The 22,962-nt window shown below is 39.4% G+C and overlaps 1 protein-coding gene across 1 annotated transcript; it reads right to left on the bottom strand.

The window, feature by feature from the left end:
• Positions 1-3,830: 3,830 nt before the first annotated feature.
• Positions 3,831-21,657, bottom strand: LOC133585681 (Krueppel-like factor 15). The gene is made up of 3 exons (XM_061937945.2): positions 21,498-21,657; positions 16,563-17,674; positions 3,831-4,629 (listed from the first exon to the last, which is right to left on the bottom strand). The coding sequence occupies exons 2-3, from the start codon at positions 17,546-17,548 to the stop codon at positions 4,461-4,463; spliced, it is 1,155 nt and encodes a 384-aa protein (XP_061793929.1). The 5' UTR covers positions 17,549-17,674; positions 21,498-21,657; the 3' UTR covers positions 3,831-4,460.
• Positions 21,658-22,962: the final 1,305 nt, after the last annotated feature.

Here is a 22,962-nt window from a genome sequence, read left to right as displayed (position 1 = left end):
AAAGATGACGGTGAGAAGACGCTGCCGAAGGTGAGCCACGTAAATAAGACCGCCCACAAAATGGCGAATCCTGAAGCGACTGTCAGAAAGCGACTTGAAGATGATCTGTAAAACATCATCTATGCAACATTTTGACCAAAGAACCACCATCACATGTTATGTAGACCACAAGGAAGTCTTTTACATTTAGAAAAAAAGAAAATAATATGACTTCTTTAATGCGCCTTATAATCCAGTGCGCCTTTGATATGAAAAAAGATCGAAAATACACCATTCATCAGCAGTGCGCTTTATACTACGGTGCGCCCTATGGTTCGGAAAATACAGTACTTTACTTCTATATTGAAGTAAGGACTTCTATAAATGGAGACAACTTGTTATCCGTCTACTAAACTAGCAAGAGGAGCAGAACAGACTGCCTGTATTGGAGATTTTAGATGCAGGCTTATATAATCCAATTTTTTGCTGATATCGGAGAGATATCCGGTATCAATATCAAATCAGGACACCCCTCGTACACATGACATAGAGTACATCAAAAAGACGATTCAACTCCAATCAGAAGGCAAATTTCACAATCAATAATTCACGTTTGCATTTTGTTGCGTTGCGCCGATATCCTTCCTCCTTCTTTCTCAGTAGCATTAACCCATAAGAAGCCACTTCAAGTCAAATGATGGTGGATATACAGTACAAGTAACATTAAACAGGTTACATAACTACATAAGTAGTTGAATAAATAGATGCATTTTGGTGTAGAAAACCATATGTTGGAGCATTCACACAATTAAACTTCCTCAAATTCTTCTTCTCCAGATTTTGGCATGCTCTACCTTCCACATTTTTCACCCGATTCAAACCGTTCCAGCGTCAAACTGTTCAGCCCATTCAGGAATCGCGGGCTTTCCCTTGACAAATTCCAAAAATTCCCAGATTTCCCAAAATGTCAGGTTTTCCGGGACATTTTTCCCATTCAAAATAAATTGGCCATTTTTCAAACTTTCACCATTTCCACATTTTTCAACCGATTTTAACCATTCCACCTTCAACACATTCCACCACTCTGGAAATCTAAACTACCTTTTTTTCCAAAGTCAAAAAAATTCCAGGATTTTCCAGAATTCCTGGTTTTCCAAAGCCCTATTTCCACCCTTCCTTCCACATTTTTCAACGCACTTCAACCGTTCCACCGTCCAAACATTCCTCTTAATCAGGACAAAAAACAAAGTTGTTTTTTGTACTGGAAAAAATCCCGGTTTTCCAGAAATTCCATAATACCATTTCTCAATTGTTACTACTTCAACATTTCTCGACCGATTTGAAAAATTCCAACACCAATAACCATTTCAACTCATTCAAACCATTCAAGTTTTTTTACCATTATCAAAAAAATTCCCGCTTTTCCTGAAAATCCTATTAAAATCAATGGGACATTCTTCAAAGTTCCACAACTCCCACAGTTTTCATCTGATTCAAAACTGTATCAAAATATTCAGCCTGTTTGGGAATTGTGTGCTTTACTTCAGCAATTCTAAAAAAAAATCCAGGATTTCAGTTCAACGTCAGCATTGGAGCATTCACACGCAATTCCTTCAGGAATTGCCCCATCTAGTTTACAGATTATTTTCTCATTTTCACGGTTGTAAAAATATGGGTCAAGGTGCGTCCCTTGACAGCTAAATACGGAAAGCGCACTTGTGTTTCTAAATACAAGATGATTCCGTTTTTCAAGGAACGGTTGGCAACTCCAATTTTAAAGCTAAATACTAGCTAACATACACTATATTGCCAAAAGTATTTGGTCACCTGCCTTGACTCACATATGAACATGAAGTGCCATCCCATTCCTTACCCATAGGGTTCAATATGATGTCAGTCCACCTTTTGCAGCTATTACAGCTTCAACTCTTCTGGGAAGGCTGTCCACAAGGTTGCGGAGTGTGTTTATGGGAATTTTCGACCATTCTTCCAAAAGTGCATTGGTGAGGTCACACCGATGTTGGTCGAGAAGGCCTGGCTCTCAGTCTCCGTTCTAATTCATCCCAAAGGTGTTCTATCGGGTTCAGGTCAGGACTCTGTGCAGGCCAGTCAAGTTCATCCACACCAGACTTTGTCATCCATGTCTTTAGGGACCTTGCTTTGTGCACTGGTGCACAGTCATGTTGGAAGAGGAAGGGGCCCGCTCCAAACGGTTCCCACAAGGTTGGGAGCATGGTATTGTCCAAAATGTTTTGGTATCCTGGAGCATTCAAACTTCCTTTAACTGGAACTAAGGGGCAAAGCCCAATTCCTGAAAAACAACCTCATACCATAATTCCTCCTCCACCAAATGTCACATTCACACACAATACTTTTGGCAATATAGTGTATGTAGCATTGTTTTCTATGAATTCATTGTATTTTAAAAATAAATGATAATGAGCTCGCTTACCTGACACGCTGGGGAATAACCTAGGAGGGGTCACATGACTATGACATCACTTAATGAGTTCAGGCACAAAACTGAGTAGAACACATTTAAAAGTGATTTTACGGCTTCTTGTGGGTTAAACTGTTGCAGTAAAATGTAGCTTATTACGTGAGTAGCTTATTGAGGTGACACAATACACGTCTCATTGTCAATACAGCAGCTGCGTTTACACGAGGCGAGATGCAAGTTCTTCCTATAAATTGGACAGACAGCAAATTGACTGTATCAGGAGCAAAAAAAACATGACAACTACCACTCGTAGTAGTGCTGGTATTACAGTACTCTGGTTCTTCCTCATTGATCCAGGTGAAGTTCAGTCCTTCTACATTTTGCATAACGTGAACAATGTCCAAAACACTGGCGGCGTCCGAGCAGATAAAAACTGACAGGTAAGAGATAAGTCAGAGCCACAAACTTAACAAGAAAAAAAAAAGTACATGATTACATACTGCTTTCTTGTACTATAAATTAGAACAATTGCAGAAAAGGTTATACACAGTGGAAAAATAAGTATTTTGTGGGCTTATTTTTACAAAGATATGAACAATACATCCTTTTTAATGGTAGCTTTAGTTTAAAAGATAGACTGAATGTAAAACAATGACATAAAGGTCTTATGATTTGTATTTGGCTGAGGTAAATAAATGTTTGAATGAGGAATTGTGACCCCACAGAGTGGTTCTGTGCCCACGAAACACACACACACACGAGTACTGTACCTTGAAGGAAGTACTTCGAAACTCAACTCATTATGTATTTAAAATACACACAAACACTTTCTTCATTCAAACCTCTACACTACCATGGGCAAGACCAAAGATCTGACCTCAGGGACAAGATTGTAGACCTACACAAGACTGGAATGGACGATAAGTACTAGAGATGTCGATAAATGCTTTCAAATGTAATATCGGAAATTTTTGGTATCTGTTTCAAAATTATCGGTATCGGTTTCAAATAGTAAAATTTGTGACTTTTCAAAACGCCGCTGTGTACACGGACGTAGGGAGAAGTTCAGAGTGCCAATAAACCTTAAAGGCACTGCCTTTGCGTGCCGGCCCAGTCACATAATATCTACGGCTTTTCACACACACAAGGGAATGCAAGCCATACTTGGTCAACAGCCATACAGGTCACACTGAGGGTGGCCGTATAAACAACTTTAACACTGTTACAAATATGCACTGTGAACCCACACCAAACTAGAATGACAAACACATTTCGGCAGAACATCCGCACCGTAACACAACATAAACACAACAGAACAAATACCCAGAACCCCTTGCAGCACTAACTCTTCCGGGACGCTACAATATACCCCCCCCCCCCCCCCCCCAAACCTGCCCACCTCAACCTCCTCAGAGCATGTCCCAAATTCCAAGCTGCTGTTTTGAGGCATGTTAAAAAAAGTAATGCACTTTGTGACTTCAATAATAAATATGGCAGTGCCATGTTGGCATTTTTTTCCATAACTTGAGTTGATTTATTTTGGAAAACCTTGTTACATTGTTAAATGCATCCAGCGGGGCATCAAAACTAAATTAGGCATGATAATGTGTTAATTCCCCGACTGTATATATATCGGTATCGGTTGATATCGGAATGGGTAATTAAGAGTTGGACAATATCGGAATATCGGATATCGGCAAAAAAGCCATTATCGGACATCTCTAATAAGTACTACAACTACAAGAGACATCTAACCTGTATACTTGCCAATAATACTTCTACACCAAGTACTAATTGCTGTTTGTATTTGCATCAAAAACTTGTTTACCTCAATCCAATGCTAACTACAGTCATTTGATTGATCTCATGTTATTGTTATACATTCTGTCTCTCAGTTGAAATAACATGTGTTGTTCATACCTTGGAAAGGGTAAATGTACCCAATCAGCAGGGGATCAAATACTTGCGGTGTAAGTAGTACGTAGTGTACTTCACACGTCCTTCACAGTGTACTTCACACGTCCGTCACGTCCACCGGCCATCATATTGCCGAGCGGACTGCACGACCGCTTCGTGGAAAACGGTGGACTTTGACGTGTTTTGATAGATGGTCGCTGCGGGCAAACTTCTTGTCACACACGGGACATTGGTAAGGCTTGACCCCCGAGTGCGAGCGTCGATGTCGCGACAACTCGTCTGAGCGGGAAAATCTGTGAGGGAACAAAAGGGAGAAAAGTTTGACATTTTTCAAAAGGAACTTTGCTGGAAGGGTTTTTTAATTTGGTTCGTTTTCATTGTGTCAACACTATGGACAAACTCGCATGAAGGACTGATTACAACAGGGGTGTCAAACTCATTTTAGATCGGGGCCACATGGAGAAAAATCCACTCCCAAGCAGAGGTGGGTAGAGTAGCCAGAAATTGTACTCAAGTAAGAGTACTGTTACTTTAGAAATGTATTACTCAAGTAAAAGTAAGGAGTAGTCACCCAAATATTTACTTGAGTAAAAGTAAAAAGTATGTTGTGAAAAAACTACTCAAGTACTGAGTAACTTATGAGTAACCTGTTCGTTTAATGATGACGGCAACAAATAATGCACAAAAACATAAAAATAGCAATGAGCAAATTCAGAGCCAGGAATATCTCTTAAGCATCGAGAGGAGCCAGATGAGGTGGTTCGGGCATCTGGTCAGGATGCCACCCGAACGCCTCCCTTGGGAGGTGTTTAGGGCACGTCCAACCGGTAGGAGGCCACGGGGAAGACCCAGGACACGTTGGGAAGACTATGTCTCCCGGCTGGCCTGGGAATGCCTCGGGATCTCCCGGGAGGAGCTGGACGAAGTGGCTGGGGAGAGGAAAGTCTGGGCTTCCCTGCTTAGGCTGCTGCCCCCGCGACCCGACCTCGGATAAGCGGAAGAAGATGGATGGATGGATGGAACTAAAACAATAATATATATTAAATAATAATACATTAACATAAAAAAATTAAGGCAAATTGAGCCACAATAACTTAACAGCACCATAGGCTCAGTAGGCAGAGATTACAAAGGAAAATAACAAGTTAGTTTTTACGCAAACCACAAACTGATAGGTGTGGACTGCACGGTGCACCTGAGAACACACTGTGCACTTCTGATTGGTGTTTCTATGCATGCGTGAGTGTGTGTGCGACTGTGCGTGTGAGTGTGTGTTTCTCTGTCTGTCTATGAGGCTGCAGTGCGTTAATAAATGTTCCCACACGATGTACATTTGACAGTGATTCATAGCAGGGAAGCTAACATCAGCCTACGGTGACAGCCAAAATATCTACTAATGTTACTTACCGCGATGTGCTTCCTCAAATTTGACGTTGAGTTCATGTAAGCGTAAGCTTGTTAATCATGTGACCGCCTGGCTCTGTTTGATTGGTGAAACGGAGTCAAACGTCACCAGTGACTGCATTTAATTGGTGAAACGCAGGCATGCAATATATCCTACTTTGAAGGTCTGTCTGACAAACCAAAACAAACAAAGCCTGCATTAACAGATCGATAAAAATCAGTAGCGAGCTGAATGTAGATAAATGGAGCGGAGTAAAAGTAGCGTTTCTTCTCTATAAATATACTCAAGTAAAAGTAAAAGTATGTTGCATTATAACTACTCTTAGAAGTACAATTTATCCCAAAAGTTACTCAAGTAGATGTAACGGAGTAAATGTAGCGCGTTACTACCCACTTCTGCTCCCAAGTGGGCCGGACTGGTAAAATCACGGCACGGTAACTTAAAAATAAAGACAACTTCAGATTGTTTTCTTTGTTTAAAAATAGAGCAAGCACCTTCAGAAAATGTACAAATCCTAATGTTGTTGGACTTGCATCACAAGTTTAACAAGAAGATTAGCCCACGGGTGCCCATAGTCTCCTACGTCAGGTAATAAGGTACCAATACCACTCTCTAGTGGGCAAAGCCAAAATCGACTGTCAATGACCACAAATTTGAATTGACATCGAGTTGAGCGCAGCCATACTTGCCAACCCTCCCGAATTTTCCGGGAGATTCCCGAATTTCAGTACCTCTCCCGAAAATGTCCCGGGACAACCATTCTCCCGAAAATCTCCCAATTTCCAGCCGGACAACTATATTGGGGGCATGACTTAAAGGCACTGCCTTTAGCGTCGTCTGTCGCCTGAAAAGGAGACTATTATATATGTCTCCATTATCCATAGGTTTATCTATAACCCATAAAGTAGGCAGGCACGGCACTATTTCTCACACTGACATACAACATCCGGATTCCCATCATGCATTGCTTCAAAACTACGGCAATTTCCAGCCGGACAAACAATATTGGGGGCGTGCCTTAAAGGCGCTGCGTTTAGCGTCCTCTCACCTGAAAAAGAGACTATTATATATGTCTCCGTTATCCATAAGTATATCTACAACCTATAACACGGTGGCCGAATGGATATAGTCACTCATGAACGGTCAGAGAAGCACAAGTCGGCAGTATTATGGGCCACATTGCAAGCAACATCCCGTTCTCATTTGCGGATGTTTTCAACAAATCCGTGAAGGATATGTTCCCGGATTCAGAGATTGCTCGCCAGTACTCAAATGGCAGAACAAAAGCTACTGAAATAGTAAAAGGTAAGTGTTATTTTTTTTTAAAGTAAGCAGCAAGTACAGTACAGTTAGTAGAACAACTGTGTTTTCATTACTGTACTATATATATATATATATATACATATATATATATATATATACATATATATATATATATATACAAACCCCGTTTCCATATGAGTTGGGAAATTGTGTTAGATGTAAATATAAACGGAATACAATGATTTGCAAATAATTTTCAACCCATATTCAGTTGAATATGCTACAAAGACAACATATTTGATGTTCAAACTGATAAAAAAAATTTTTTTGCAAATAATCATTAACTTTAGAATTTGATGCCAGCAACACGTGACAAAGAAGTTGGGAAAGGTGGCAATAAATACTGATAAAGTTGAGGAATGCTCATCAAACACTTATTTGGAACATCCCACAGGTGTGCAGGCTAATTGGGAACAGGTGGGTGCCATGATTGGGTATAAAAGTAGATTGCATGTAATGCTCAGTCATTCACAAACAAGGATGGGGCGATGGTCATTACTTTTGTCAACAAATGCGTGAGCAAATTGTTGAACAGTTTAAGAAAAACCTTTCTCAACCAGCCCGTGACCTTCAATCCCTCAGGCTGTACTGCATCAACAAGCAACATCAGTGTGTAAAGGATATCACCACATGGGCTCAGGAACACTTCAGAAACCCACTGTCAGTAATTACAGTTGGTCGCTACATCTGTAAGTGCAAGTTAAAACTCTCCTATGCAAGGCAAAAACCGTTTATCAACAACACCCAGAAACGCCGTCGGCTTCGCTGGGCCTGAGCTCATCTAAGATGAACTGATACAAAGTGGAAAAGTGTTCTGTGGTCTGAAAAGCCAGCATCTGTGATGGTATGGGGGTGTAATAGTGCCCAAGACATGGGTAACTTACACATCTGTGAAGGCGCCATTAATGCTGAAAGGTACATACAGGTTTTGGAGCAACATATGTTGCCATCCAAGCAACGTTACCATGGACGCCCCTGCTTATTTCAGCAAAACAATGCCAAGCCACGTGTTACATCAACGTGGCTTCATAGTAAAAGAGTGCGGGTACCAGACTGGCCTGCCTGTAGTCCAGACCTGTCTCCCATTGAAAATGTGTGGCGCATAATGAAGCCTAAAATACCACAACGGAGACCCCCGGACTGTTGAACAACTTAAGCTGTACATCAAGCAAGAATGGGAAAGAATTCCACCTGAGAAGCTTAAAAAATGTGTCTCCTCAGTTCCCAAACGTTTACTGAGTGTTGTTAAAGGGAAAGGCCATGTAACACAGTGGTGAACATGCCCTTTCCCAACTACTTTGGCAAGTGTTGCAGCCATGAAATTCTAAGTTAATTATTATTTGCAAACAAAAAAAGAAAGTTTATGAGTTTGAACATCAAATATCTTGTCTTTGTAGTGCATTCAATTGAATATGGGTTGAAAAGGATTTGCAAATCATTGTATTCCGTTTATGTTTACATCTAACACAATTTCCCAACTCATATGGAAACGGGGTTTGTATATATATATATATATATATATATATATATATATATATATATATATATATATATATATATATATATATATATATATATATATATAAATAAATATAGGAAATACTTTAATTTCTGTGAATTCTAGCTATAAATATACTCCTCCCCATTAACCCCGCGGTTTGGACCCCCCTGGTACATCTTGTTTAGCACTTAGCAATACAGCTACTTTATGCTTAGTGTTTTACTAAAGCTGGATCTGTTTAGCACACAGCTTCTAAACCTTGCAGCTCATCCTCCTTATATTCAGGCTCAAAAATATAAGGGTCTGAATCATCATTTGTCTCAAAGTAATCTGTGTTGTCTCTCGCGAAGTCTGTCAGGATTAATAGGGTTGTTGTTAATGGAAATAGCGAAAGTTGGGATGCGTCTGTTAAAATAATATGCCGCTGTATGCTTAAAATATGCAAAATGTGTAAATGTTATTACATGTTATCGAATGTGCCTGTTACTACATTATATATATACTTACAAAAACGATGATGAAGGTTGTTTTTAAAGCACTTTTTTGGCAGAATAGAGCGACTTCCATTGGCTCCATTGTTTATTGACTCTTGCTAATGTTTAGAATGCATAAATAAAGAAAAACATGTGTTCTTGTCATACATAAGAATTGTGAATGATAGATTGATAGACAAAATTTCCCCCAAAAAGTGCAGTTCCCTTTTATTGGGTAAAACTACTTCAGATTTTGAACATGTTCTTCTTTTGTATTAGTTAAAACATATTTTATCTGATTATACAATGCTTATAAAAATGTTACTTTAAATGATGCCATTTATTCATACAGTAAGTCGTATTCTGTCTTTTTCTTCTCGCGTCGTCTTCCGCAGTGTGGACGTTCTTGTTCCACAGTCATGGTAACTTTTCAAAACGCCCTCTTTGTTTTAGCTTCCACTTCCTCCCTTCTCGCCTCATGTGATCGCATTCAGCGGCAGACCTCCCTTTTTAGCACCGCCGCCATCTTTGTACATTTGTAAAATAAACATGTCTGCGCTACACTTCTGTACTCTCTTCCAGCTTGTCTTTCATTTGGGCGACCTCATTAAATATGCACACACACACACGCACGCACGCACGCACGCACGCACGCACGCACGCACGCACGCACGCACTTCCATCCAAACAGGGTCTCAGCCTTCTGTTCAGACAAGAGTTCTTTGTTGATGAGAATACAAAGGCTGGCTTATGGCATCATAGAATTCCAACAAGCTGTTTGTGTCCAGCATGGAGGCGATAAAAGGTTTACATTAAGGGAACTCACGGTATGATATTTATCATTCATCAACCGCTAAATGCGGGCTTGAGAGGCTTGCTAGTAAAGAGTGTGTGTACAAAGTGTACATGGATGATATTGGTATGAAAGTTACACGTTTTTCAGAATACAAGCTGTATTGTTATGCTTTGACTTGCCAGCAAAAATTGAGGTTACGACTTACGAGTCTCCCCGCCACTAGTTGGCGTAGCGAATGTCAGCGTGAACCCTGTAAGATCCAAACAAAATCTCCGTTTTACTCATTAGCTTATAGCTAGAGATGGACATAACTTTGTTTTCCAAGCATGGGAAGGAAGAAAGTGAGTGTGCAGGACGGTGTTGGGAAGAAGTGGACGATATTCACTGAATTAAAGAAAGAAATCATCAAAAACACGACAGAGCGTGCAGCGAGCTGATGTTGTGAAGCAGTTGGAGCAGAGCGCTGCCGGTCTGCAACGTACTGAAACAAACTTGGTCAATGTCAGCCAAGGGTGTTCAAATAATAAATAAACGGAGAAGCTGCTGATGGTGTGTTTGACGGAGAAGCATCTGGAAGGAGAGATCGTAGAAAACCACTCTACTGTACATTATTATTACATTACTTTAAAAAAAACTACCGTAGTTGTCTGTGCTATGGAATGTTGTTATTATTTTGATGTTAAAATTGTGATGTTTTGGGTGGACCAAACACCAATTAAATTGGGTTTAATTATTTATTTATATATATTTTTTTAAATGTCCTGTTCTGCCACTCAGACAAACCATAATGTTGATGTACAAAACCCAAAACCAGTGAAGTTGGCACGTTGTGTAAATGGTAAATAAAAACACAATACAATGATTTGCAAATCCTTTTCAACTTATATTCAATTGAATAGACTGCAAAGACAAGATATTTAACGTTCAAACTGGTCAACTTTGTTATTTTTTGCAAATATTATCTAATTTGGAATTTGATGCCTGTAACATGTTTCAAAAAAGCTGGCACAAGTGGCAAAAAAGACAGAGAGAGTTGAGGAATGCTCATCAAACACTTATTTGGAACATCCCACAGGTGAACAGGCTAATTGGGAACAGGTGGGTGCCATGATTGGGTATAAAAGCAGCTTCCATGAAATGCTCAGTCATTCACAAACAAGGATGGGGCGAGGGTCACCACTTTGTGAACAAATGCGTGAGCAAATTGTCGAACAGTTTAAGAACAACATTTCTCAACGAGCTATTGCAAGGAATTTAGGGATTTCACCATCTACGGTCCGTAATATCATCAAAAGGTTCAGAGAATCTGGAGAAATCACTGCAAGCGATGATATTACGGACCTTCGATCCCTCAAGCGGTATTGCAGCAAAAAGCGACATCAGTGTGTAAAGGATATCACCACATGGGTTCAGGAACACTTCAGAAAACCACTGTCAGTAACTACAATTTGTCGCTACATCTTTAAGTGCAAGTTAAAACTCTACTGTGCAAAGCGAAAGTCATTTATCAACAACACCCAGAAACGCTGTCGGCTTCGCTGTGCCTGAGCTCATTGATTTTTTTGATTGATTGAGAAGTTTATTGACATTTTAAAGAATTTCATCCATGTAATGCTTTAAAAAGGCAAATGGATGGCACAAAAAGCCAAAAGGCTTGTTTCCATTGTGGTCCATCTAAGATGGACTGATGCAAAATGGAAAAGTGTTCTGTGGTCTGATGATTCCACATTTCAAATTGTTTTTGGAAACTGTGGATGTTGTGTCCCCCGGAACAAAGAGGAAAAGAACCATCCGGACTGTTATAGGCGCAAAGTTGAAAAGCCAGCATCTGTGATGGTATGGGGGTGTTTTAGTGCCCAAGGCATGGGTAACTTACACATCTGTGAAGGCGCCATTAATGCTGAAAGGTACATACAGGTTTTGGAGTAACATATGTAGCCATCCAAGCAACGTTATCATGGACGCCCCTGCTTATTTCAGCAAGACAATGCCAAGCCACATGTTACAACAGCGTGGCTTCATAGTAAAAGAGTGCGGGTACTAGACTGGCCTGCCTGTAGTCCAGACCTGTCTCCCATTGAAAATTTGTGGCGCATTATGAAGCCTAAAATACCACAACGGAGACTGTTGAACAACTTAAGCTGTACATCAAGCAAGAATGGGAAAGAATTCCACCTGCAAAGCTTCAAAAATTGGTCTCCTCAGTTCCCAAAAGTTTACTGAGGGTTGTTAAAAAGAAAGGCCATGTAACACAGTGGTAAAAATGCCCCTGTGACAACTTGTTTGCAATGTTTTGCTGCCATTAAATTTTAAGTTAATGATTATTTGCAAAAAAAAAAAGAAGTTTCTTAGTTACATTAAATATCTTGTCTTTGCAGTCTATTCAATTGAATATAAGTTGAAAAGGATTTGCAAATCATTGTATTCTGTTTTTATTTACGAATTACACAACGTGCCAACTTCACTGGTTTTGTGTTTTATATTAGTAATTAATAATAACACAGATTTGTTTTCAAATGTATGTATATTTTTTAGCCTTTTTAAAGAAAATATATGCACTGTTGCAGATTATGCTAATTATATAATGATGTCACATTGCCACATTTTTGTTGGCAATCTGGGGGGGAACCTTTTTTAGATATGAAAAAGTACAAATGTTTACCAGTGGCTAAGAGTAAATAAGGATATTTGTTCAGTGAGTTTCAGTGATAGATAGGCTCCAGCCCCCCGCAAACCCGAGAGGGAAAAACGGTAGAAAGTTGATTAATGCAAACATGTTGAAATAGTTCAGTTTTAGCTTTCAAACAATGCTCTTATTATTTACTTTTATGAAATGATTCATGACATATGTTGCATTTTTAAAGCCCGCTTGTTTTATACATTTAAATGCTTATGTTTTCATCCAGCAGTTATTGTTATTGATGTTCTTGCAGGCATGCGAACATTTAATATGTGTGTGTGTGTGTGTGTGTGTGTGTGTGTGTGTGTGTGTGTGTGTGTGTGTGTGTGTGTGTGTGTGTTGATACAAGTGTTGTGCAGCAGTTACCACGGCAACACAAATGCAACCACGCTGCCCCCTGTAATCTAGTCTGACGCCTTCAAAAGGAAAACTAATCTAATCTATTTCTTCGAGTACCTGAAAGAGTTGACCTTGTAGTTCTATATGATATGATATGATACATTACAATATGATATCTGGGGTGTCCCGATCCGATATTGATATCAGTCTGATATCAGCAGAGGCCTACAAGCAGTCCTGCAGAGTGTTTACTTGTGCTAAGTTTGACAGCCAGTTAACATCTAAATGTCATCCAAAAACACACTAAGTTGGTATGTTCTTCTATTTTAGTCAAGTCATTTACAAAAGGAAAACATGGTAGGCTATAGGTTACAATGAGCTAGCAGCTACACAACAGCTAAGTATACAATAGCACACAAGCTACACATAATTGAACTAATATTGCAGTCTAAAACAGCACATTTGTTATCAAATAGTTGCATACTACTTACTCATACAAAGTCTCGAAAGCAGAAGCGTTCTAGAAAGTATCAAACGTGTCCGCATCATTCAACTTACCGCGTCAATGATTGAAAATTAATAAAAACTTTTACCACTACACTTTAACTTAAAGGTGGCATATATCCAATCCAGACGGTTAATAATAAATGGGTTAGTGTTTTTTATACCTAAAATTGTTCTCTGTTTGATTAATTTCACTTGATCAAAACTTTTATAACATTCCACACTGCAAAATAATAAAAGTAGGTATGATTCCTGCGAATTTAGTATCGACACAATAGGCTCCAATATCCGTATCGCATTGGAAGTGAAAAAGTTGTATTGAACTCGGGACACCCCTAATATGATATGACATGATACAGCATGATAAGGCTTGACATGATTTGATACTGATATGAAATTACATCTTATACGTCACATGATATGATATAATGTATAATATGAAATACAAGGTATGATATACAACATGATATATAATGTATGACACGATATGATATGAGATCATTTATAATATAGGGATGTAACGATTCGTTTCTAACAACTATTTGATTCAAATCCTAATTTGATGTTGCCGACATGATTCAGGGATGATATCAGTGTATTTAGAACAGGGGTGTCAAACTCATTTTCACTGAGGGCCACATCGCAGTAATGGCTGCTTTCAGAGGGCCGCTTTTTAAAAATTAATTTACATTATGCATGCGGGTAATAACCTGTTATTAATCATGATTAATCGAAATGCATTTGATTATTAGATTTTTTTTTATGTATAACTTCCTTTAAAATGATAAATGAAGGTGACAAGCAGATATTTAACTATTTGTTTTAGCTCGCAAAAATTGTTTTGCAATACAGTATATAATAATATAATTGGCATGATCAGATAATATTTAAGTTTAAAATATGCAATTTTTTTCTGTCAAAATTGAAAGAACGAATACATTTAGTAAAAAAAAAAAAAAAAAGAAGAAAAAAAAAGGTATTTATTGAAACCCATTTTTTCCAGGCTATTGCGGGCCACATAAAATGATGTGGCGGGCCAGAACTGGCCCCCGGGCCTTGAGTTTGGCACATGGAATTTAGAACGATTCAGTGAGTTAAACTCAATTCAGTAACTTTTTAGCAAAACAAATCAAACAGTGTGACTATGAAATAAATGATGGATGAAGTTTCCTATATTCCTGTTATTTCTTGTAAGGGCATTATGTATAAATTAATCTCTTCAGGTTGAATTAAAAGTAGGTTTACTTGGGAAATGAATGCAACCCAGTCTTTTCAGGTTAAATGAGCAGTGATTTGACCTGCTACTTCTGTCATTTAATAGCAGAGCAAAGTCACAACAAATGCAAACACCACAACACAACAACATAAAGCCACAACACAACAACTATAAGCCACAACACAACAACTAAAAGCCACAACACAACAACTATAAGCCACAACACAACAACTATCATCCACAACACAACAACATAAAGCCACAACACAACACAACAACTAAAAGCCACAACACAACAACTATAAGCCACAACACAACAACTATAAGCCAAAACACAACAACTATAAGCCAAAACACAACAACATACAGTCACAACACAACAACTGTAAGCCAAAACACAACAACTGTAAGCCACAACACAACAACTATAAGCCACAACACAACAACTATAAGCCACAACACAACAACTATAAGCCAAAACACAACAACTATAAGCCACAACACAACAACTATAAGCCAAAACACAACAACTATAAGCCACAACACAACAACTATAAGCCACAACACAACAACTATAAGCCAAAACACAACAACTATAAGCCACAACACAACAACTATAAGCCAAAACACAACAACTATAAGCCACAACACAACAACTATAAGCCACAACACAACAACTATAAGCCACAACACAACAACTATATGCCAAAACACAACAACTATAAGCCACAACACAACAACTATAAGCCAAAACACAACAACTATAAGCCACAACACAACAACTATCAGCCACAACACAACAACATAAAACTCAAAGCCATTTTATTTGGTACATGATGTAATAAGTGTGACCAGTAGATAGCAGTCAAACATAAGAGATACGTGTAGACTGCATTATGATGGCAATATGACTCAAGTAAACAACACCAACATTTTATATGTTCTATTGAAAATATAGAACATTACACACGGCGCTCAAAAATCTATCAAAATGTTTTAGTACGACTTTGGTAAGCTATGAAGCGCTTGATGAGCTTCAACATAGGAGTATTATTATGGTGTGTGTATAAGGTAAGACATATTATCTGGCGTTTTGTTTCGCAATATTATGCAAAAGCAACTTTTCTTCCCTTATGGTACCTGCTGATCGGTATTTGGGATCTGCATGAGTCCAGAAAAATTGTGCACATCCGCCTTTGTAGTCTGTGCCGACACCGTAGTCGATAGAGAAAAAGAAGAAGCCTATCTTCTTGTTATGGTACATTCATCCTACGCTGTTGCCATTTCTAATATAAAGTAGTGTAAAGTTCTTACCTATATCCGTCAGTAAACTCGCCATGAAAGCGCTAAAACATACCGGTGTAGTGAGTTTACATTATTCATCCAAGGAACTTTAGTTATTAGAGAGTACCGGTTGGACGGTTTTTCACGGGACACATTTCCGGCGTTGTTATTGCACGAGTGAGCCACGGATGAGGAGACGCTTCTCCGTTAATGATTGAAGTAAAGTGTGAATGTCATTAAAACAGTTAGCTCCATCTTTTGACACTTCTTCCACCCCCGTCCTTGCACGCTACACCGCTACAACAAAGATGACGGGGAGAAGACGCTGTCGAAGGTGAGCCACGTAAATAAGACCGCCCACAAAACGGCGCATCCTGAAGCGACTGTCAGAAAGCGACTTGAAGATGATCTGTAAAACATCATCTATGCAACATTTTGACCAAAGAACCACCATTACATGTTATGTAGACCACAAGGAAGTCTTTTACATTTAGAAAAAAATCATAATATGACTCCTTTAATGCGCCTTATAATCTGGTGCGCCTTTTGTATGACAATAGATCTGACTAGACCCGCTCATAGGCAGTGCGCCTTATAATCCGGTGTGCCGTATGGTACGAAAAATACGGTAATATATTATATATGACATGATATGTTATAATGATATATGATATTATATAGTACATACAGTACAGTGGTACTCACCGCCATCCACATCCCTGCCAGTTGCAGGCAAAAGGTTTTTCTCCCGTGTGTCTTCTCAGGTGAGCCTTCAGGTGACTGCTCTTTGTGTACATTTTGTTGCACCCAGGAAACGCGCATTTATGCATTTTAATAAGTTCTGCCACCGGGTTCTTTAAGAACTTCTGTCCCCCGACAAGAATCCCCGCCGATTTGCCGCCGGCCGCGTGGTCCGCACCGCCAACGGGCTGGGCGGCGATGGGCAAAGGAGCGATGCGTACGAACTTGGAGGCCACATGGAAGCTGGTCGAGGGCAGGGCATGAGGCACAAGAGCGAAGGTCTGACCTTGGATGTTGACCAAGACCTGGACTAAAGAGGGGGAGGGCTGTTTGAGGTGAAGAGGCTGGATCTGAAGGACCGTCTTCCCGCTGTTGTCCTCGGATGAAGTTCTGCACGTCTTCTTGGAAGCTACGGTGGAAGATGAAGCTTTGTTGACGCTAACAACGCTTTGGTCTGAACATGTGACCTCCTGCGGTGTCTCAGAGGAAGACTTAAGTCCAACGTCTTCTTGTCCAATCTGTGGACCGCCTCCTTGCTCCATGGTCACCGCATCCATGTTCTCCTCCAGGAACTCCTCGATTTCCTCCAGTGTGGGCTGGAAGGACTCCCCATGTTGTTTGTCCGTCACCGCGTCGGACCAAGAAAACAGGTCCACACCTTCCTTCTTCACGGATGGACATTTGCCGGCGTCGCCCCAGAGGACGGAAGACGGCGGAGAAGACGGCGCCTTGTCCTGGGACAGCAGCTGGTCCAGGATGCTGGTCTCACTGCTGGAGGCGCTGCCCAAGCTGGAGCTGAGGACCTGCGAGTTGGGGTTGGAGCAAGAACCAGGACTGGAGGACTCGCTCACGTCGTCCTCGGAAAACGGCGACGGCATCACCTTGTAGTCCAACTCCGTGCCCGCGTCAGACAGCTGATGGGCGTGGGTCTTCTGTGAACGATCTACCATCGCTGGCTCGGTGCACCTTGTGGTTTTAGCGAGAGAATTGTTGCTTTAAGACTTTTTGGGATGGATAAAATGTGGATCATGTCCTTAATGTCCTTTAGAGCGTTGAGAAGGTCCAGCCAGGACGGACTAAACACAAATAAAGGACAAGAAATAAGAATCATCTATCAGTCAACTCAAAGTAGAACCATTTTAAAGAGTGTTATGTCATTCAGATGAAATATATAAAAAGTCCCCTAAGTCTGGACACACTGGCAAAAATACATACATTAAACAATGTTTGAAATATAATATACATTAATAATATATGATATAAATGAATAATGCAATGTCATAGTTTTTATTTAATGTATTCATTTTAATTTATGTGTAATTATTTTTTTTAAACGATGACGTAATTAGTTATATATTTCCAATGACTGAATGCTTTATGTGTGAAATTAAACACTGTTTCTTTAATGTATATCATTAGTGGTGTAAAATGTATGTTATATGTTTAGGGTATATTGTTTATCATAAGTACAGTATATAATGTATAAGTACAATGTATAACGTATAAGCATAGTGTATATTTATATCATAAGTACAGTGTATATTGCATAAGTACATTGGATAATGTATAAGTACAGTGTACAATGTATAGCATAGGTACAATATATAATGTGTAAGTACAGTGTATAATGTGTATCATAGGTACAGTATTTAATGTGTAAATGCAGTGTATAATGTAGGGCTGCAACTAATGATTAATTTGATAATCGATTAATCTGTCGATTATTAATCGATTAATAATCGGATAAAAGGGACGAACTACATTTCTATCCTTTCCAGTATTTTATTGAAGAAAAACAGCATACTGGCACAATACTTATTTTGATTATTGTTTCTCAGCTGTTTGCACATGTTGCAGTTTATAAATAAAGGATTATACATTTAAAAAAATTAAAATGTAAAAAAAAATTAAAAAATTGCCTCTGCGCATGCGCATAGCATAGATCGAACGAATCGATGACTAAATTAATCGGCAACTATTTTTATAATCGATTTTAATCGATTAGTTGTTGCAGCCCTAGTATAATGCATTTCATAAATACAGTGTATAATGTATATTACCAGTACAGAGTGTATTATAAGTAGAGTCTATATTGTGTATCATAAATACAGTATATATCAGTACAGTGTATAACGTATATTATAAACAAGCACAGTGTATAATGTACATTATACTGTAAGTACAGTGTAGAATGCATATAAGTACAGTGTATAATGTATTTTAGAAGAACAGTGTATAATGTATATCATAAGTACAGGATATATTGTATAAGTACAGTGTATAATGCATAAGTATTGTAAATAATGTACAGTGCATAACGTATGTCATAAACAAGCACAGTGTATAATGAATATTATAAGTGCAGTGTACAATGTATATCACATGTACAGTATATAATGTATAAGTACAGTGTATACATGTATATTATAAGTACAGTGTATAATGTATTTTATAAGTACAGAGTGTAATGTATATCATAAGCATGATGTATAATGTATATTACCAGTATACTTAATGTATATCATAATACAGTATATAATGTATAAGTACAGACAGTGTATAACATACACCATGAACAAACACAGTGTATAATGTATATCATAAGTATAGCATATATAATTTACAGTGTATAACTATAACATATATCATAAACAAGCACAATGTGTGATGTATATCATAAGTACAGTGCACAATATATATCATGAGTATATAAAGTATAAGTACAATGTATATCATAAGTACAGTGTACTATGTACATTATCAATACAGTGTATAATGTATTTTATAAGTACAGTGTATAATTATATCATAAGTACAGTATATAATGTATAAGTACAGACAGTGTATAACATATACCATAAACAAACACAGTGTATAATGAATATCATAAGTACAGCATATAATGTACAGTGTACAACATATCATAAACAAGCACAATGTAAAACGTATATTATAAGTACAGTGCACAATATATATCATAAGTATATAAAGTATAAGTACAATGTACAAACCCTGTTTCCATATGAGTTGGGAAATTGTGTTAGATGTAAAAATAAACGGAATACAATGATTTGCAAATTATTTTCAACCCATATTCAGTTGAATACGCTACAAAGACAACATATTTGATGTTCAAACTGATAAACTTTTTGATGCCAGCAACACGTGACAAAGAAGTTGGGAAAGGTGGCAATAAATACTGATAAAGTTGAGGAATGCTCATCAAACACTTATTTGGAACATCCCACAGGTGAACAGGCAAATTGGGAACAGGTGGGTGCCATGATTGGGTATAAAAGTAGATTCCATGAAATGCTCAGTCATTCACAAACAAGGATGGGGCGAGGGTCACCACTTTGTCAACAAATGCGTGAGCAAATTGTTGAACAGTTTAAGAAAAACCTTTCTCAACCAGCTATAGCAAGGAATTTAGGGATTTCACCTTCTACGGTCCGTAATATCATCAAAGGGTTCAGAGAATCTGGAGAAATCACTGCACGTAAGCAGCTAAGCCCGTGAACTTCAATCCCTCAGGCTGTACTGCATCAACAAGTGACATCAGTGCGTAAAGGATATCACCACATCGGCTCAGGAACACTTCAGAAACCCACTGTCAGTAACTACAGTTGGTCGCTACATCTGTAAGTGCAAGTTAAAACTCTCCTATGCAAGGCAAAAACCGTTTATCAACAACACCCAGAAATGCCGTCGGCTTCGCTGGGCCTGAGCTCATCTAGGATGGACTGATACAAAGTGGAAAAGTGTTCCGTGGTCTGACGAGTCCACATTTCAAATTGTTTTTGGAAACTGTGGACGTCGTGTCCTCCGGAGCAAAGAGGAAAAGAACCATCCGGATTGTTATAGGCGCAAAGTTGAAAAGCCAGCATCTGTGATGGTATGGGGGTGTATTAGTGCCCAAGGCATGGGTAACTTACACATCTGTGAAGGCGCCATTAATGCTGAAAGGTACATACAGGTTTTGGAGCAACATATGTTGCCATCCAAGCAACGTTACCATGGACGCCCCTGCTTATTTCAGCAAGACAATGCCAAGCCACGTGTTACATCAACGTGGCTTCATAGTAAAAGAGTGTGGGTACTAGACTGGCCTGCCTGTAGTCCAGACCTGTCTCCCATTGAAAATGTGTGGCGCATTATGAAGCCTAAAATACCACAATGGAGACCCCGGACTGTTGAACAACTTAAGCTGTACATCAAGCAAGAATGGGAAAGAATTCCACCTGAGAAGCTTAAAAAATGTGTCTCCTCAGTTCCCAAACGTTTACTGAGTGTTGTTAAAAGGAAAGGCCATGTAACACAGTGGTGAACATGCCCTTTCCCAACTACTTTGGCACGTGTTGCAGCCATGAAATTCTAAGTTAATTATTATTTGCCAAAAAAAAATAAAGTTTATCAGTTTGAACATCAAATATCTTGTCTTTGTAGTGCATTCAATTGAATATGGGTTGAAAAGGATTTGCAAATCATTGTATTCCGTTTATATTTACATCTAATACAATTTCCCAACTCATATGGAAACGGGGTTTGTAGTATTAATGATGGAATATGTCGATAACAAAGCGACCACCACTATCCACGCGCCACACTTCGGACACCTGCCCCGATGCACGTGAGGAGCCTCGTGGCAAAGAGCCAGGACTGCGCCCCGTGTCACGGACGGTCCTCGTTGCAGCGGCCACGCTTCTCGCCTCCCACACTCGACACCGACGGCCGTGTTTTCGTGTCTCGCTGCCGCACTCACGACGTGTTACCGCCGCATCACGCCCGCACGTCAACACACACACACACACACACACACACACACACACACACACACACACACACACACACACACACACACACACACACACACACACACACACACACACAATGTCCTACCTTCCGCCGCCGCCGCCCTGCGCATGTGTTCGACGTTCGTCCTTGAGAGAATGTTCCAGAAGCAGCGGCGAGACTCCGCGAACGACCGAGAGCCCAGCGACTTGTACAAAATGAGAGTCACATGACTGCAAGTGTGTTACACGGTGTTACAGTGTGTGGGTGTTACTGTAGAGGAAAACAACATGGAGTACCGCGGAAGGCTCGTCCCCTCTCTGCCTTCCTATTGGTCCTCAGCGGCGGGATCCTGTCGACACGTGACAGCATGTTCACATTGATAAACAACCACGGAATGTATTTATATCTCCATAACAAATGGAATGACAATACTCACATATAAAAATGTGAAACTTAATTTTTTTTTTTAAAAACAAGTTTTATCCAGGGTGATTAAAAATGGTCTGTAAAATTGAAAAGCTTTATAGCTGTTCCTCCAAACCCTCAAATCTAGACTCCAAACATCCCAGAACAAGCTCGTCAGATTACTTCTAGACCTCCACCCCAGATCACACCTCACTCCTACCCACTTCTCCAAAGTGGGCTGGCTCAGGGTGGAGGACAGAGTAAAACAACTTGCACTGAGCCTAGTCTATAAAATCCGCTACACCTCCCTGATACCGAAGTACATGTCAAACTACTTCCTTAAAGGGGAACATTATCACAATTTCAGAATGGTTAAAACCATTAAAAATCAGTTCCCAGTGGCTTATTATATTTTTCGAAGTTTTTTTCAAAATTTTACCCATCACGCAATATCCCTAAAAAAAAGCTTCAAAGTGCCTGATTTTAACCATCGTTATAAACACCCGTCCATTTTCCTGTGACGTCACATAGTGAATACAAACAAACATGGCGGAAAGAACAGCAAGCTATAGCGACATTAGCTCGGATTCAAACTCGGATTTCAGCGGCTTAAGCGATTCAACAGATTACGCATGTATTGAAACGGATGGTTGTAGTGTGGAGGCAGGTAGCGAAAATGAAATTGAAGAAGAAACTGAAGCTATTGAGCCATATCGGTTTGAACCGTATGCAAGCGAAACCGACGATAACGACACGACAGCCAGCGACACTGGAGAAAGCGAGGACGAATTCGGCGATCGCCTTCTAACCAACGATTGGTATGTGTTTGTTTGGCATTAAAGGAAACTAACAACTATGAACTAGGTTTACAGCATATGAAATACATTTGGCAACAACATGCACTTTGAGAGTGCAGACAGCCCAATTTTCATCAATTAATATATTCTGTAGACATACCCTCATCCGCGCTCTTTTCCTGAAAGCTGATCTGTCCAGTTTTGGAGTTGATGTCAGCAGGCCAGGGAAGCTAGGGCCGATATTCTTCTCTTGATCATCTTCGGTGGAATAAGGGTCGATGTAAGCCAAGACATCAAGGGGGTTTAGCTCGCTCGTCTGCGGGAACAAACTGCCGCCATTGCTTGCCGTGCTACCGAGGTCCTTTGTC

This window comes from Nerophis lumbriciformis, linkage group LG03 (genome assembly GCF_033978685.3).
Source record: "Nerophis lumbriciformis linkage group LG03, RoL_Nlum_v2.1, whole genome shotgun sequence".
Taxonomy (NCBI): domain Eukaryota; kingdom Metazoa; phylum Chordata; class Actinopteri; order Syngnathiformes; family Syngnathidae; genus Nerophis; species Nerophis lumbriciformis.
This window is presented reverse-complemented; position numbering and strand designations above follow the sequence as displayed.

Coding starts and splice junctions, on each gene's coding strand:
- LOC133585681 (XM_061937945.2), bottom strand. CDS start 17,548: ATGGTAGATCGTTCACAGAAGACCCACGCCCATCAGCTGTCTGACGCG. Junction 4,630..16,562: donor TGGCAGGGATGTGGATGGCG/GTGAGTACCACT, acceptor GTTCCCTCACAG/ATTTTCCCGCTCAGACGAGT.